The 15,854-nt window shown below is 41.8% G+C and overlaps 1 protein-coding gene across 4 annotated transcripts in view; it reads right to left on the minus strand.

Moving 5' to 3' along the window:
- FBN2 (fibrillin 2) overlaps nt 1-15,854 on the minus strand; it is a 265,113-nt gene that overhangs the window by 15,063 nt on the left and 234,196 nt on the right. For all 4 annotated transcript variants that reach the window (XM_050945536.1, XM_050945537.1, XM_050945535.1 and 1 more), the window contains 5 exons: nt 9,946-10,152; nt 8,164-8,289; nt 7,057-7,179; nt 4,487-4,603; nt 2,289-2,417 (listed from right to left, as the gene is read on the minus strand). In XM_050945536.1, the coding sequence (XP_050801493.1) occupies nt 2,289-2,417; nt 4,487-4,603; nt 7,057-7,179; nt 8,164-8,289; nt 9,946-10,152 (702 nt within the window). The remainder of the gene's footprint in view (nt 1-2,288; nt 2,418-4,486; nt 4,604-7,056; nt 7,180-8,163; nt 8,290-9,945; nt 10,153-15,854) is intronic.

Consider the following 15,854-nt stretch of genomic DNA (forward strand, 5'->3'; position numbering starts at 1 on the left):
AAAGCAAGAAAAACACTCCTGTATGAAAGTCTCCTATTTTAAAAAAAATGTACATTTTCACCTAACAGCAAGTGTAAGCCATCTAACAAATGTCACGGAAAGCATACTGTGTTCACTAGAATATCAAACTCCCAACTATATTTCTCTGTCTTGCCATTAAAAATGTAATTCACTACATGTGATCTGCAAAAATTTGAGCCAGACTTGCAGTGCTCCAAACTCAAATATTGTTTGTGGTGATTGAACTGCAGTCTTTTTAAATTGCAGTAGCTTTTGTGTATTTACCTTGTAATTGTGTGGTATTTACACTGTAAAACCCCCACCACTGTGTAAATAAATGGCTAGCATCATATTCACTGTGAGCAAAAAAGAGCACTTGCATGATATTTATCTTGTAGAAAAAAGGGGTGAAACATTGGTTTAGAACAACTTAACGTACGACTCTTCCCATTCTGGACATTTATAAACAGTGACTGGGAAAACACTTTTCATCATATTCTAAAAAGTTTTATTGTCTCACATTTCAAGCTAAAACCCTACCCCAGGGGCCATGCATATTCCAAGATTCCTGTGAAAAAGTACTTCACAATCCCAACTTTCATATAAAATAGAATGTTTCTAGTGCTTATGGTTGTGAAGATTATAATCTGTTCAGTTTTTTAAGATTAACTGATGCAATGTTGCCTGCGGAGAGCCTAAAATAATAGCGATGGTCTTTGGCATTTTTCCAAGATTTTCCAAGAAATTCAGCATTTCTGCCGTGGAACTTTTCACTTTGCTGTCTTGTGCTGCCCTGTTGGGATCTGGCTGCAGCTGCCACCTATGTTCTAATTTTCCTACAAAGGAACTGGTTTTCAGTTAGAGCTCATCAGGAAATTGCTTTCCCATTTGGAATTGGGACGGCAAGTTGAAATACACCGCGACCTCGATATAACACGAATTTGGATATAATGCGGTAAAGCTGTGCTCCGGGGGAGGGGGCAGGGCTGCGCACTCAAGTGGATCAAAGCAAGTTCAATATAACATGGTTTCACCTATAAGGCGGTAAGATTTTTTGGCTCCCAAGGACAGCGTTATATCAAAGTAGAGGTGTACCATATTTTTGTGAACAGAAAATTGGAAAAAAATTTGGTTTGGGTCAACTGACACTTTGCTTGAATTTAAATCATTTACAAAAATTAGAGTAATTTGTGTAAACTTTGTTTTGAAACAGAAAACAGAAATGTTTCCATTTCAAAATGTGCTGTTTTGACAATTTCCAAACTGAACATTTGTTCGAGTTGCAAAATTGAAACCAAAATTTTCCTCTTAAATATTTTCACTGCTCCATGGAGCCAGAACTGGAGTCCAGCTGCTCCCAGGAGTGTAGGCAAGCAGTTAGGCTGCCAGAAAAAAAGGGGCAGTAACTGAGGAGATAAATTGCTCCCCACTTCCTTGGTGCACATGGGAAGAGGGGCTGGGAAGCTGGTTCTGAGCAGGGCTGCCTGGATAACATGAACCCTGAGACTCGGGGAGTAAAGCTAGGCAGCCTGGAGAGCATAACAACTTTAAACTTTAGGGCTTGTCTACATTACCCGCTGTATCGATGGGCACCAATTGATCCAGTGGGAGTCAATTTATCATGTCTAATCTAGATGTGATAAATCGACTGCTGAACGCTCTCCCGTTGACACTGGTATGCCACTGGAGTGAGAGGCGCAGGTGGAGTTGATGGGGGAGTGTCAGCAGTCAACTCACTGCAGTGAAGACACTGCGGTGAGTAGATCTAAGTACGTCAACTTCAGCTACATGAATAATGTAGCTGAAGTTGCATAACTTAGATAGATTCGCCTCCTGCCCCCTCAGTGTAGACCAGACCTTAGCTTTAGAAATAATCAGACATGTCTTTTTGAGTATTTTCAATGATGAGACAGACTGGGTGTGTTTGCAGGTTGGGGGAGAGAGAATGAAGGGTATTTTATGGAGATAGTATGCATTACTGTAGCAATGGAATGTGCAGGCTACAGCTAGGAGTTAGTGCCCCTTGTGCTGCAGAGTACTCAGAGTTCTGCTTATGATACTACTTGCAAATTGAACTGTGAGTATGTATAACAAAACAGTAGGATCAGAAGATTTGTCTTGACAATTTACTTGACTACATTCCTTTTTTTTTTCATGTCTGCTCTAAGGCTAACGGCCTGATGCTACAACTCACGCAAATACTTCATTTGACCTCAGTATGACTACTCACATAAGAGAGAACTGCAGATTTCTGCCTTAGCAGAGAATGTATGGCCTTCAAAATTTACCTTCACAGTTTAATCCAGTAGAATCCAGAGAGAAGCCTCTCTGACACTCACAGCTGAAACTTCCAGGAGTGTTTTGACAGATTCCTTTTGATCCACAAAGTGATGGCTGTGAACCACACTCATTGTTATCTAGAAAAAAAATGCAGTGATTTAAAAAAAAAAATATATATATATATATAGAGAGAGAGAGACACACACACACACGTACAGGGGGAGAAAGAAAGTACATAAGGGATGGGGTTAAGAGGTTACACATACAGGGTAGTTTGCACCTACTAAACTTGCAAGTCTAATTACTTCATTTGCAGATTTAGAGCCATAAGTACTCAAATATTTGAGCTTGTACTGTGATTCAGTCTCTGGTGCAAAATACAGGTACAGACTGGGCGAGGAAAAAGGAGGATGGTCTTTTGAATGTTTGGCCCACTGTACACTACAGATAAGGATAGCTTTAATTGGTAAGACACATATGCTAAAGTTTTTAAAGACATCTGTAGCTATCAAGGGAAAGACAAAATTCTGTAATCTGTTTTTGACTGCTTTTTTTTTAAGTCAGTTTTTAATATTTTCTCTGTCTCCATGTGGTTACATTTAGAAACTACCTACGAATAGTCACTACAAAATGCTTATTGTAGATGAGCTTCAGGTATTTTTGCTTTTCATAATTATCTGCCTTTTTGAACTACTGAGAAATAAAATACTCAATCTGTGTATTTAATATTAAATCTGTGGTACAAAATAATTAGATCAAAAGGCTCATATTAAGTATTGCCCTTCTTTTTATAACAAAGAGAAGTGTATGAAAACTTAGGCCTGGTCTACACTACGACATTAGGCGAATTTAGCAGTGTTACCTCGATTTAATCCTGGACCCCCGTCCACACAACGAAGCCCTTTTTTTTCCAACATAAAGGGCTCTTTAAATCGAATTCTTTACTCCACCTCCGACAAGGGGATTAGCACTGAAATTGGCCTTGCCAGGTCAAATTTGGGATAGTTTGGACACAATTCAATGGTATTGGCTTCCGGGAGCTATCCCAGAGTGCTCCATTGTGACCACTCTGGACAGTGCTCTCAACTCAGATGCACTGGCCAGGTAGACAAGAAAAGTCCTGCAAACTTTTGAATGTCATTTCCTGTTTGGCCAGTGTGTTTGCAGAGCTCATGCAGAGCTCATCAGCATGATGTGCACATTGCCTGGCCCGTACTTTGTGAGAAGTCTATGACCATGTCCCTCTCCTCACTGTGCTGCCATTGCCTCCTCACCTGGTTTTGCGTGAAACAATTGTCTGACATTGCTCTGATGGAGGGAGGGGCGACTGACAACATGGCTTACAGGGAATTAAAATCAACAAAAGGGGTGGCTTTACATCAAGGAGAAACACAAACAACCGTCACACAGAAAGGCCCCCTCAAGGATTGAACTCAAAACCCTGGGCTTAGCAGGCTGTTGATTTCACAAAACAAATCGGGTCAATTTCTTGTTTTGATCCATCTATCTTCTACATCTTAGGCTGGCAGCAGATGGTGCAGTACAACTGCTAGCCATAGTCATCTCCTGGGTGCTTGGCAGAAGATGGGAATGAGCTGGCTGAGTCACACCCATGTCTGGCCCGGCGCCCTGACCGACCTCACCGAGGTTGGCTAAAAGAGCACCCAGGAATATGACAACGATGGCTACCAATCGTAATGCACTATCTGCTGCCAAAAGCAATAAGCTGCTGCTATGTAGCAATGCAGTCCCACGTCTGCCAGCACCCAGGAGACGTACGTGACAATGGAGCAGGCTCCATTCTTGCCGTGGTATGGTGTCTGCTCAGGTAACCCAGGAAAAAAAGGCGCAAAACGATTGTCTGCCATTGCTTTCACGGAGGGAGGGAGAGGGGGGCCTGCTGACATGTACCCAGAACCACCCACGACACAGTTTTTGCCCCATCAGGCATTGCGATCTCAACCCAGAATTCCAATGGGTGACGGACACTGCGGGAACTGTGGGATAGCTACCCACATTGCAACGCTCCGGAAGTTGATGCTAGCCTTGGTACTGTGGATGCAGTCCGCCGACTTAATGCACTTGGAGCATTTTGTGTGTGGGACACACAACTGACTATATAAAAATGATTTCTAAAAAAATGACTTCTATAAATTCGACCTAATTTCATAGTGTAGACATGCCCTTAGTGTTAAAGTGTTCTTACCAATACAAGCAGTATGATGTTGAGTGAAGCCTGGTGGACATTTACATGTGAAGCCCCCAAGAGTGTTGACACAGAGGAACTGGCAGTTGTGTTGTTTGGTTTGACATTCATCAAGATCTGAAAGTAGGAGATGTATCTTAGTAAGACTCAGTGAAAAAGATTTAACCATGTTTGTTCTCTTTAAACAAGATTATTTGAGTGCCTGCTGCCGTGTACCTGGAGGAGCCAGAGAGGCCTTGAAGCTACAGGTACCAAACCCCAGGGAGGCAGGAAGCGGCTCAGGGGCAGCCACGGAGCAGCCGGCTTCAGAGCCAGGCATGGCTTGGTCGGCGTGTTGTGGCTGGATCCCCACTGATGTGGGGCAGCCAATCCTGCCTCTGCCAGGGCCCTGGGCTGGGACGCAGTGGAGTAGGGTGGGCCTGCGTCCCCCTGCCACCCTAACCTGGGGTGGCTGACTCCCTACACTGTGCAGGGAAGCTCTAGCCCTGAGGAAGGAGCCTCCCTTACCAGCTCACCCCCATAAACAGTTTGTTTGCTGGCTGCCTGAGCTCCACCCAGACCCAAGCCAGCCCTGATAGACTCTGTTTAAGGGCTGACAGCTTGAGCCATTCAAACCCAGGCTAAAGCCTGACAGTGACTAGTGATTGTCTAGCCCCATTGTGGCTCTTGGCTGTCCTGTGGACTCTGGTCCTGGCCAGACAGGACCAACCTGAGTGGCCTCCCTCCTAGCGGGAGAGCAAGGGACCATTACAGCCACTCATTTTCTGACCATCATGCACCTAAGGTAAATTAGCATTCGCTTCCTACTGCAGTTGGAATTGGTGCAAGTCTTTTTCTGAGTCATTCTACTTTTTTTTTTTCGAAGCCAACTTATACCTGTTTCATACTGAGTCAAATGCCAAATTCCTGAAAGTTGTATACCCCTTATACCTGACATACAACATATACCACCTTCTATATCACCACTGACTTTGGACCAGAGATTTCCCTGGGAGCTGCAGCTGTTTTATCATCTCTTGGAGTCGAGGGTATTTATTAGGGCTGTCAATTAATCTCAATTAAAATTTTTTAAACACATTGTTAAACAATAGAATACCAGCTGAAATTTATTAAGCACTTTGGATGTTCTACATTTTCACGTACATTGTAGTCTGTGTTGTAATTGAAATCAAATTATATATTATTTTTATTATAATTTGCACTGTAAAAATGATAAACAAAAGAGTATTTTTCAGTTCACCTTATACAAGTACTGCAGTGTAGTCTCTTTGTCGTGAAAGTGAAACTTACAAATGTAGATTTTGTTTTTGTTACATAACTGCACTCAAAAACAAAACAATGTTAAACTACAGAGCCTACAAGTCCACTCAATCCTAATTCTTGTTCAGCCAATCGCTAAGACAAACAAGTTTGTTTACATTTACGGGAGATAATGCTGCCCTCTTCTTATTTACAACGTCACCAGGAAGTGAGAACAGGCATTTGCATGGCACTCTTGTAGCTGGCATTGCAAGGTCTTTACCTGCCAGATATGCTAAACATTCATATGACCCTTCATGCTTCCATGCTGATGACGCTTGTTAAAAAAATGTGTTTAAGTAAATTTGTGACTGAACTCTTTGGGGGAGTTCCCTGCTCTGTTTTACCTGCGTTCTGCCATATATTTCATGTTATAGCAGTCTCAGACGATGACCCAGCCCGTTATTCATTTTAAGGACACTTTGACAAAACACAAAGAAGGTACCAGTGTGACATTTCTAAAGATAGCTACAGCACTTGGCCCAAGGTTTAAGAATCTGAAGTGCCTTCCAAAATCTGAGATGGATGAGGTGTGGCGCATGCTTTCAGAAGTCTTAAAAGAGCAACACACTGATGAAGAAACTACAGAATACGAACCACCAAAAAAGAAAATCAACCGTTTGCTGGTGGCATCTGACTCAGATAATGAAAATGAACATGCATCAGTCTGCACTGCTTTGGATTGTTATCGAGCAGAACCTGTCATCAGCATGGATGCATGTTCCTTGGAATGGCAGTTGACGTATGAAGGGACATATGAATTTTTAGCGCATCTGGAACTTAAATATTACAACACTGGTTACAACAGTGCCATGAGAATGCCTGTTCTCACTTGCAGGTGACATTGTAAACAAGGAGTGGACAGCATTATCTTCTGCAAATGTAAACAAACTTCTTTGAGCAATTGGCTGAACAAAAAGTAGAAATGAGTGGACTTGCAGGCTCTAAAATTTTACATTGTTTTATTTTTGAATGCAGGTTTTTTTCTACATAATTCTACATTTGTAAGTTCAACTTTCATTATAAAGAGATTGCACTACAGTACTTCGGTGAATTGAAAAATACTTTTTTTACAATGCACATATATAAATACAAAGTGAGCACTGTACACTTTGTATTGTGTTGTAATTGAAATCCATATATTTAAAAATGAAGAAAACATCAAAAAATATTTAAACAACTGGTATTCTATTTTGCTTAACAGTGCAATTAATCATGATTCATTTTTTAAAATCACTTGACATCCCTATGTAACCGACAACTTTCTTCACCTTTACATGTCTTTCCATCCTCTTGCAGGATGTAGCCACGGGGACATGAGCACTGGTAGCTTCCTTCTGAGTTCTTGCAGATAAAGTTGCATGGTTTTGGTGACTGGGAGCATTCATCAAGATCTAAGTAGGAGAATCAGTAAAAATATTCATTTACTTACAAAGATGCTACTGAACAGCTGCATAAATCTCTAATTTTTCCAAATTATTTTTATAATTCTTTCCATGCTTCCTAATTGTCCTCTTCCTTACAGGTGCTAGCTACCAATGAAATAACCTGAGAGGGTGGATAACTAAAGCAACAGTGCATTTGCTTAGAGGAGCAGCTTGAACAGTGAAACTGATTTCTAAAGGCAAAGCCTCCTACTTTATGATCCCTTTAGTCTTAATTAATGGTGACTTCCTGACATGTCCTAGAATGTCAGGGTTGGAAAGGACCTCAGGAGGTCATCTAGTCTAATCCCCTGCTCAAAGTAGGACCAAGCCTCAGGCAGATTTTTGCCCCAGTTCCCTAAATGGCACCCTCAAGGATTGAACTCACAACCCTGGGTTTAGTAGGCCAAGGTTCAAACCACTGAGCTATCCCTCCCCCCTCCCCAAATATATGGAGATATACCTATCTCAGAGAACTGGAAGGGACCCTGAAATGTCATTGAGTCCATCCCCTGCCTTCACTAGCAGGACCAAATACTGATTTTTTGCCCAGATCCCTAAGTGACCCCCTCAAGGATTGAGCTCACAATGCTGGGTTTAGTAGGCCAATGCTCAAACCACTGAGCTATCCTAATTATTAGCCTCTACCTGCCAAAAGCTTATTCTACAAACCATTATTTTGTCTTGTTACTGGCCAGTTCAGTGGTATCTCATTCATGTTGCTGAAATACCACTAGGTTAGCTGAACTTTACCATGCTAAATCAGGCCTTGAGCTCCCCAAAACTAAATGTGATAACAAAAATGTATTTTGTGAAGAGAGGAAGAGAGATAATTTTTGTATTCTGAGGCTTTAAAGAATTTACCTGGGAATTTCACTGTGAAAATAAACATTTCATTTAAAAAAAAATCTGTTGGATTAGCAAAAATACTAAGCATTACAGTGATAACCTTACCTACACAAGATGTCCCACTTATTTCAGTGGTGTAGCCAACTTTACAAAAGCACCTGAAGGAACCCATTGTGTTGATGCACTGGCCATTTCTACACAGGTTTGGCATGACCTTACATTCATCAATATCTGGAGAGGAAATATAAACATGTCACCTTTTAAAATATGATAAGCAGAAGCTCATTAGTATCACATATGAATGTGGCATCTACAGTCTAATAGAATCTAGAAACATCTGATTTTTACAACCAAGCTCATTACCCCCCTAATTCTCTCACTTGCTTTTTTTGAGAGCTGATAAAACGATCTTGTTCTCAGTGATAAACTCCAGTTTGCTGACCCTGATGGAATTACAGGACATTGAAACAGCACTGGGTGTATACAGATTCCTTTTACCTTAATATTCTATGAACTTTCCCACCAACATGCTTCTACTACAAACACCGATTCCCTACTTTGTCTTTAGAGATGGGCCCAATCCAATCACTCTTTCTATTTTTGTTAAATTCTGTTCTACATCTGAACTCTGTAACTTGGTCCAACCTAATTCTCTTGCTGATGTACCGAAAAACCAAGCTCAAGTTTGGCGAACTTAATGTACACAAAGTTTATATTTAATAGAAGTGAATTTTCTTTAGATTGGTTTGACTTTCTTTTAACATGATCATAAGAATTAAAAACACGTTTATGCTTGTGCTTTCTTTGTAGAAATATGCAGATCATACAATGAAACTATTGTGTAGCTACAGGTTTCAGCTATTGATGCCTTTTGGCTCATGTGTATATGTTCTGTAGCATGCAACAGCTTCTAGATCGGGGGGGAGGGCACTCCATGAATTTCAGTAGGTCGTCATGGGTTGCACATTTCTACTATATTAATGGAGGAGGTGTGGGGTCTGGGAGGAAGTTTGGTTGCAGGGGGGGACTCCAGGCTTGTGCAAAGTGCTGGGTGCAGGAGAGGGTGAGTGGTGTGCACTTTGGGAGGGAGTTTATTGCAGGAGGTTGGGGTATGAGAGGGGGTGTGAGGTGCAGGCTCTGGCCAGGAGGCGCTTTCCACAGGCAGCTTCTGGCTGGTGGTACAGCAGGGCTCAGGCAGGATGCTTGCCCCCGCTCCTGGAAGTGGCTGTGGCCGGCACCTATCTCCGCCCTTTGAGGGAAGGAGAGCAGGTCTCCGTATGCTGCCTGCGCCCGCAAGCATGACCTCCAGTTTCTGACTAATGGGAGCTGTGAGGATGGTGCTGGGGGCGGTCCACGGAGCTGTTTCCTCCCCCGTCCCAGGGGCGTGCAGAGATGTGCTAGCACCAGCCCGCCACTTCTGGGAGCGGTGGGCGCTAGGGCAGGCAGGCAGTCAGCCTGCCTGAGCGCCCCCACTGTGCCACAGGACTTTTAACAGCCTAGACTTTGCGATCGCAAAGGGGCAGAGAAGGTTGGACAGAAATGTTAGATGGGTCAGATCCGGGCCGCGGGACATATTTTGCCCACCCGTTCTAGAGGTGCTTTTAGCCTTTCAGTTTTAGTCATTGTCTCCTGTTTTAGGACTCAGTCCTGCAAATCCTTGCTTATTCCCAGCACTAGGTAAGGATTTGTAGGTGCTGCCCATTGAAAAGCATATGAAATAAATTATTGGATGTGCAGAAAATATCAAGCCGAGCACTTTTGCAGTAAACTTCAGAAATGCTGGTAACTTCAGCTAAATATCAGCGATTTAAGAAAGCACGGTGCTTTCTGCATTATCTTTGTCTATTTGCTCTCCTCTACCTTTTCACCTGCTCTTTCCACAATTACCTCTTCCATCTGTTGTATATCCTGGTCCATGTGGACAGAGTTTCTTATACTGGGTGGTTCCTGGCAGTGGACAAAGCTCACACTGGTTACCCCAGCCTCGCCCTCCATCACAGCAGCACTCTGACTTGGTGACAAGGTTACGGCTACTGGAAGCCATCTGGCACATTGTCTGTAAAATTTCAGCAAAGCAGAATCCTTGGCGGTTATCTGAAAGGAGAGTGGAGGGGCCAAGAAAGAATGTGAGCTGGATATGTATTAAACAGGAAGTCTCACTGATACTATTATGGTCCATTATTGTTACATACAAATGCTTTTAAAAGTGAACTAGAAAAGAAAACTGCTGTGACCCCAGATTTGTGTGTTGAGTGACTCTTATAGCAACCAGTCTTTGGGGAGCATTTGGCATATTAATATGGTTTAATCTTACCTTACCCTAAAAATACTTTGACAATCTACTGCTCTTAAAGGGTTGCTAGGACTTCCCCAAGTGTGTCAGTAGTTACATGAGACCTGGTATCAGTTACGTCTCAGAATAATACATCCTGGAGCATCCCCCAGTGAACCTGGCAGAGCAGCCTACTTATGTGAATGATAAAATAAACCAGCAAAACTTAAGTGTAAACATGGCCTTAGCATGCTAAATATCCCCCAATTAGCATATTTTTTTACACCGAGGATACCGATACTAGTAATAGGTCCTGTGTCATCTGCCTGATGTGTTAGTTAAAATGGACTGGATTGCCTTATTGCAGGTTGTTCTCTGAAAGTAGCTCTTTCACTGGTAAAGATTTTCCTTTCAAAGTTAAAATCAGCTGTATTTTACTAAAAGTGATACACCACAGATCATATTCATTCCTGGATTTTCACTGGCTTGTGAAAGCATAATATCTCCATCCTACACCTAGGCAGCGTAAGAAAATTCATCAGGGGGAACATTTAGGAAGCAGAGCAAATTTTAACTTGTTGGGGAACCCCAAAAGACACAGGGCTAAACTGATGCAGATGAATGGTTTCTGCTGGTGAGGCACTCACATCTTATATTTGTTCTGTTAGAGATTGTGAGGGAGGACATGTGACAGCAAATTGCCTGATCGTCCTCTTTGCAAATCTACTGAGGAACAGAATCAGCAGGTACAAAGAGCGATAACTTACATTTCTCTGCATAAGTTAGGGGTTTTTTTTAAGATATGCCTTTATTGTTCCACTTAATTTGAACCACCAGCTAAAATTACACCGTGATATTAGATGGTCTCTTCATTAAAAATATAACCAGTATTGCAGCAACTTTAGAGAGATTAACAAGATCCAATTTGATTGGAAGAGTGTAAACACAGTGTATCTATTTAGTCAGATGTTCCTGACTTAAAGCTTTCACATTTCACTGTTTTTAAAAGGGAGCTACAAATCTTTATTAAGGAAATTAGGTATGTAATTGTGATATCCCAGCTTACATCATGTGGTGATGTCATAGCTACCATGGAACAGCAGATTTTTAGTGTGGGGTATAGTTTGAAATGTAAAGTATTTATATATTTTACTGAATATTACTTCAGTCATTTAGGGAATTACTTTATAGCCATTACCTAATGGCCGTTTATGCATCCATTGTTTAAAGGAGTAAGGATTTTTTAATTACTTTATGAAAACTGGTTTTAATAATTGTAGATATACAGAAAATTTTTCCAGAAACCTGTAAATGACTTATGAGCCTAACTACTAGTGGGTTTCAATGGGATTTAGGCTCCTCAGTCAGTTAGGTGCTTTTGAACATTTTTACCCATAGTCATCTAATTAAATTTACCAAAGACAAGCAATCATTGCACTGTCTTCCCCCACCCAATTTTATTAATCCACATTTAGTTATCTTGAAATCTATTGGATTTCAGTCAGTCCAAAATACTGTACAGAAGGCAATAAAGTCAAGTGCAGTTACTTTGATTAAATCCTATGGCTATCAATATTAATTCTGCTTATGCTTAACTAATTTAAATATCAGTAAAACTTTACACCTGTGACTGAATTTTCCTACTGTGGAGCCATTCTCTGACAATGTCAACATGTATCAGAGGGGTAGCCCTGTTAGTCTGGATCTGTAAAAGCAGCAAAGAGTCCTGTCGCACCTTATAGACTAAGGGCTGGTCTACACTACGGGGGGAAATCAATCTTAGATACGCAACTTCAGCTACGTGAAAACGTAGCTGAAGCCGAATATCTAAGATCGGATTACTCACCCGTCCTCACCGCGCGGGATCGATGTCCGCGGCTCCCCCTGCAACTCTGTTGGGGTTGGTGGAGTTCCGGAATCGATATAAGCACGCTCGGGGATCGATATATCGCGTCTAGATGAGACACGATATATCGATCCCTGAGCAATCGATTTTAACCCGCCGATATGGCGGGTAGTCTAGATGTAGCCTAACAGACGTATTGGAGCATGAGCTTTCACGGGTGAATACCCACTTCGTCGGATGCATGTAATGTCAACATGATTCACTTTCTTCTATATTCTAACTAAGAAATAGCTGAAGTCAACTACTGCTCTACTAAATAGGTGTATTGTGCAAGAAATGTTGAAAGCTAGAGCTCATTGAGTACATGCTGATCTGGAGTTCATACAAAGCTTTGATTCATACATAAGCTAAATGGAACTCTGACACAGGACTGCACAATCTGATCAGCAAATGTATTGGGCTTTAATTCTAAAGAAATACTCAGCACAATGCACTGCAGTGATACCATGACCGTAAAAACACTGAAGGGAAACAGCAGCAAGCAAACTTCCCCCAAAATGTAATTTTTGAAAAAATCTGTTCATATATTTAGTTTAAAAGAGCAGTGTATTTCCTTGGGATTGATGCTGGGCTGAGATTAATAGCTTGAGCCATCCTCGTTCCATTTGGTCACTAAACTTCAGAAGTGCCCTGCGCCTTGAATGTTATTGCTCTGTTATGGAATCAACGCTCTGATAACAATTTATATGGAACTGATTATACAATAAGTAGGAAAAAAAATCACAATCCTTTTTTAAAGCAAAAACTCCATTAAATACGGCTACGATTTCACTTGCTGGCATTGTAACATGTTTTACTATGTACTGTATTACCATGAATATTGCTCCAGAGTAGATCTTGCAGCTGTACTTCATTTGATAGTAAAAGAACAACCAGAAAGAAATTACACAGTGCAGAGTGCCAGAATATATTGAATCAGCATGTAATAGGAAAAAGATTTTGTAGTTACTAACTTTTAGTAAAATCTGTTATTTTGGATTCATAATTGATCACCTAAGTGGGAGATTAAATGCACGCTGCCACACCTTTAGGACTTGATTCTGGCATTGCAGCTTCAGATGCCGCTCCTGTTTTAAGAAAGATCTGCTGGCTTTTGTGTTTAACTAGACTTGGGTAATACTAGCTGCCAAGACAGAAATCATCAGCTCTTTCGGCTGATGATCCATCCATGGTTCTCTAGTAGAAAGCATATCCTGGCAAGGGCTTCCCTCATCTGGTGTGTTTTCTTGGCTCTTACTAGCTAGGCATCCAAGCAGAGATGCACATATGCCTTCCTTTTTCTAGTCTGCTACCAGCACCGTCATTTTAATGCCAGGTTGAATGGGAGAGATGATACTGATAATGTTGTGAACCACAGGGAACACTGGTCTTATGTGTTGCGTTTTGAGCAAAGGTTTCCATATTCTCAATGCAAATCTCAAGTACTTATGGTAGTTAAATGCAAATTTAGTGACAGAAGGCTAGTCCCACAAAGGGATTTAGGCACCTAACTGCTACTTCAGGTGCCCAGATCCAAAAGTTAGATAGCAGATGGAGGGGGGATTAACAATCTAACCCTACAGGTTCCTGAAGTCCCTAGGCATTGTTTCCACTGATAGACACCTCAAGTGCCTGCACTTCTGTTGCTGGGCATGCACAAAACCACCTGAGTCCTGATGCCTAGTGCCTCATTCACACCTAAGCCCCAGTGGGAGTGACAAACGAGGCATTCCCATGCCTATGTAATCCTCAAGGATTGATCCAGTAGGCATGTGGAGGAGGGGGGGGTGTTCCTGTAAATATTTAAATATTCATTGGCATAGGGAGTTGAACCCAGGTCTTCCTCCATAGCGTGAGTGCCCTAACAGGAGAAATTGAGAAGAGACCCATCCCAGAGTATCCCATAGTGAGGGCACTCTCCTGGGAGGTGGGGAACCTGGGATCCAAGCCCTTCTCCACACCAGGAAGAACAGGGGTTTGAGTCTAGGTCTCTAACATTCTGGTGAGTGCCCTATCCATTGGCAGAATTGACTAAAAGCACCACCACATACCCTCCTCTTACTCAGGCACCTAAGCCAGGTCAGCCCTAAATCCAGGTGAGAGTTTACAGCTGAAATTCCCAACTGGAGGGAGGCACCTCCTATTTAAGCATCTAACTCTCTTTGAGAGGCAGGGCTTAGGCCACTTCCCATTCATCAGCATATCATATTGGCTAGTTAATGGGAGACCCTGCTCTAACTTTTCCAATGTGTAGTGTAGACAGCCTGGGTGCCTAAGTGAGTGTGGCAGATTTCACTAGGCAGCAGGGTGCCTAAAAGTCAGATGTTGCAGCACCTAGTCTTAGTTCCCTTTGTCACTAGCGTGGAATCTTCCTGTGTAAGCCCTCGTCCAGACTAACCCGCGGCATCGGCGGGTTAAAATCGATTGCTCGGGGATCGATATATCGCGTCTAGTCTGGACGCGGTGTATCGATCCCCGAGCGCGCTTACATCGATTCCGGAACTCCATCAACCCGAACGGAGTTCCGGAATCGACGCGGAGAGCCGCGGACATCGATGCCGCGCCGTCCAGACTGGTGAGTACCTCGATTTTAGAAATTCGACTTCAGCTACGTTATTCTCGTAGCTGAAGTTGCGTATCTAAAATCGATTTTAATTCCTAGTCTGGACGTGGCCTAAGATGGGGAAGCAGGGATATCAGTCCACCTGTTGAATCAGTCATGATGCTGCTGGTGGTTGTCTTGATGCTGAAGATCTGCTCATAGGTTCAGAACAGGAACTTAAATTATCACTGCAACTGCATTTGGATGAAGATATTTCCCTTGAAAATATTTCACAAGCAGGATCGTGAAACCCAGTTTCATTCAGTGGCACATTTACTCTTGAAGAAACTGATTTCCTGCATTTTTTGGGAGAAGCATAAATCCTAATGACTCAACAATTCTTGACAACTGTAGTTTGCTTTAGAAGAATTATCTGGTTTCATTACTTCAGTTCATTCAATTGCTTTTTTTCCCCCTATCACTTCTTAAAATGTAAAGCATTTTTAATCAGATAAATTCATACACTGATGTCTGGTAATCACCAAAATATTGAACAATAACCAGTTGTTTGCTCTATTGAATGGTAGCTTTTCTGTTTACTAGTTAAAATGAGACACTCCTTTGTGAATTCAACACCATGAAGACTGAAAAAATCCCAGATATTATCAGATGCCCTGCTATCTTCCAGAAGTTACTAGATTCTAGCAAACTAAGCACCCCCCCGGACAGTTAACAACTCTAGTTACTCTCCTTTCTTCAGCATGCAGTAATAGCTTCATCAACTGCTCCTGCCCCTCTCCCAAGTTATTAGCGACTGCATTAATTTGCCTTCTTCTTTAGGTTATTAGACTATCCTAAAATTGTTTCCAGGTAGGCATAAGATCCTTCAAGTTTGTATTAGCTCCCTTTTAATTGTTTAGAATTTCTTTAAAGTGTTCATTTACAGACTGAAATTAGAGCCTATGACATATAGAATTTTGCCAGTAACATTTCCTGTTCTTACTTTAAATGTTCATACTATAATAATCTCCATTTAGCAAAATAGTGAGTTAGGAAAAGAATGGCTGAAAATAGTTACTGAAAAGTAATGATTTGTA

This window comes from Gopherus flavomarginatus, chromosome 3, assembly GCF_025201925.1.
Source record: "Gopherus flavomarginatus isolate rGopFla2 chromosome 3, rGopFla2.mat.asm, whole genome shotgun sequence".
NCBI classification, from domain to species: domain Eukaryota; kingdom Metazoa; phylum Chordata; order Testudines; family Testudinidae; genus Gopherus; species Gopherus flavomarginatus.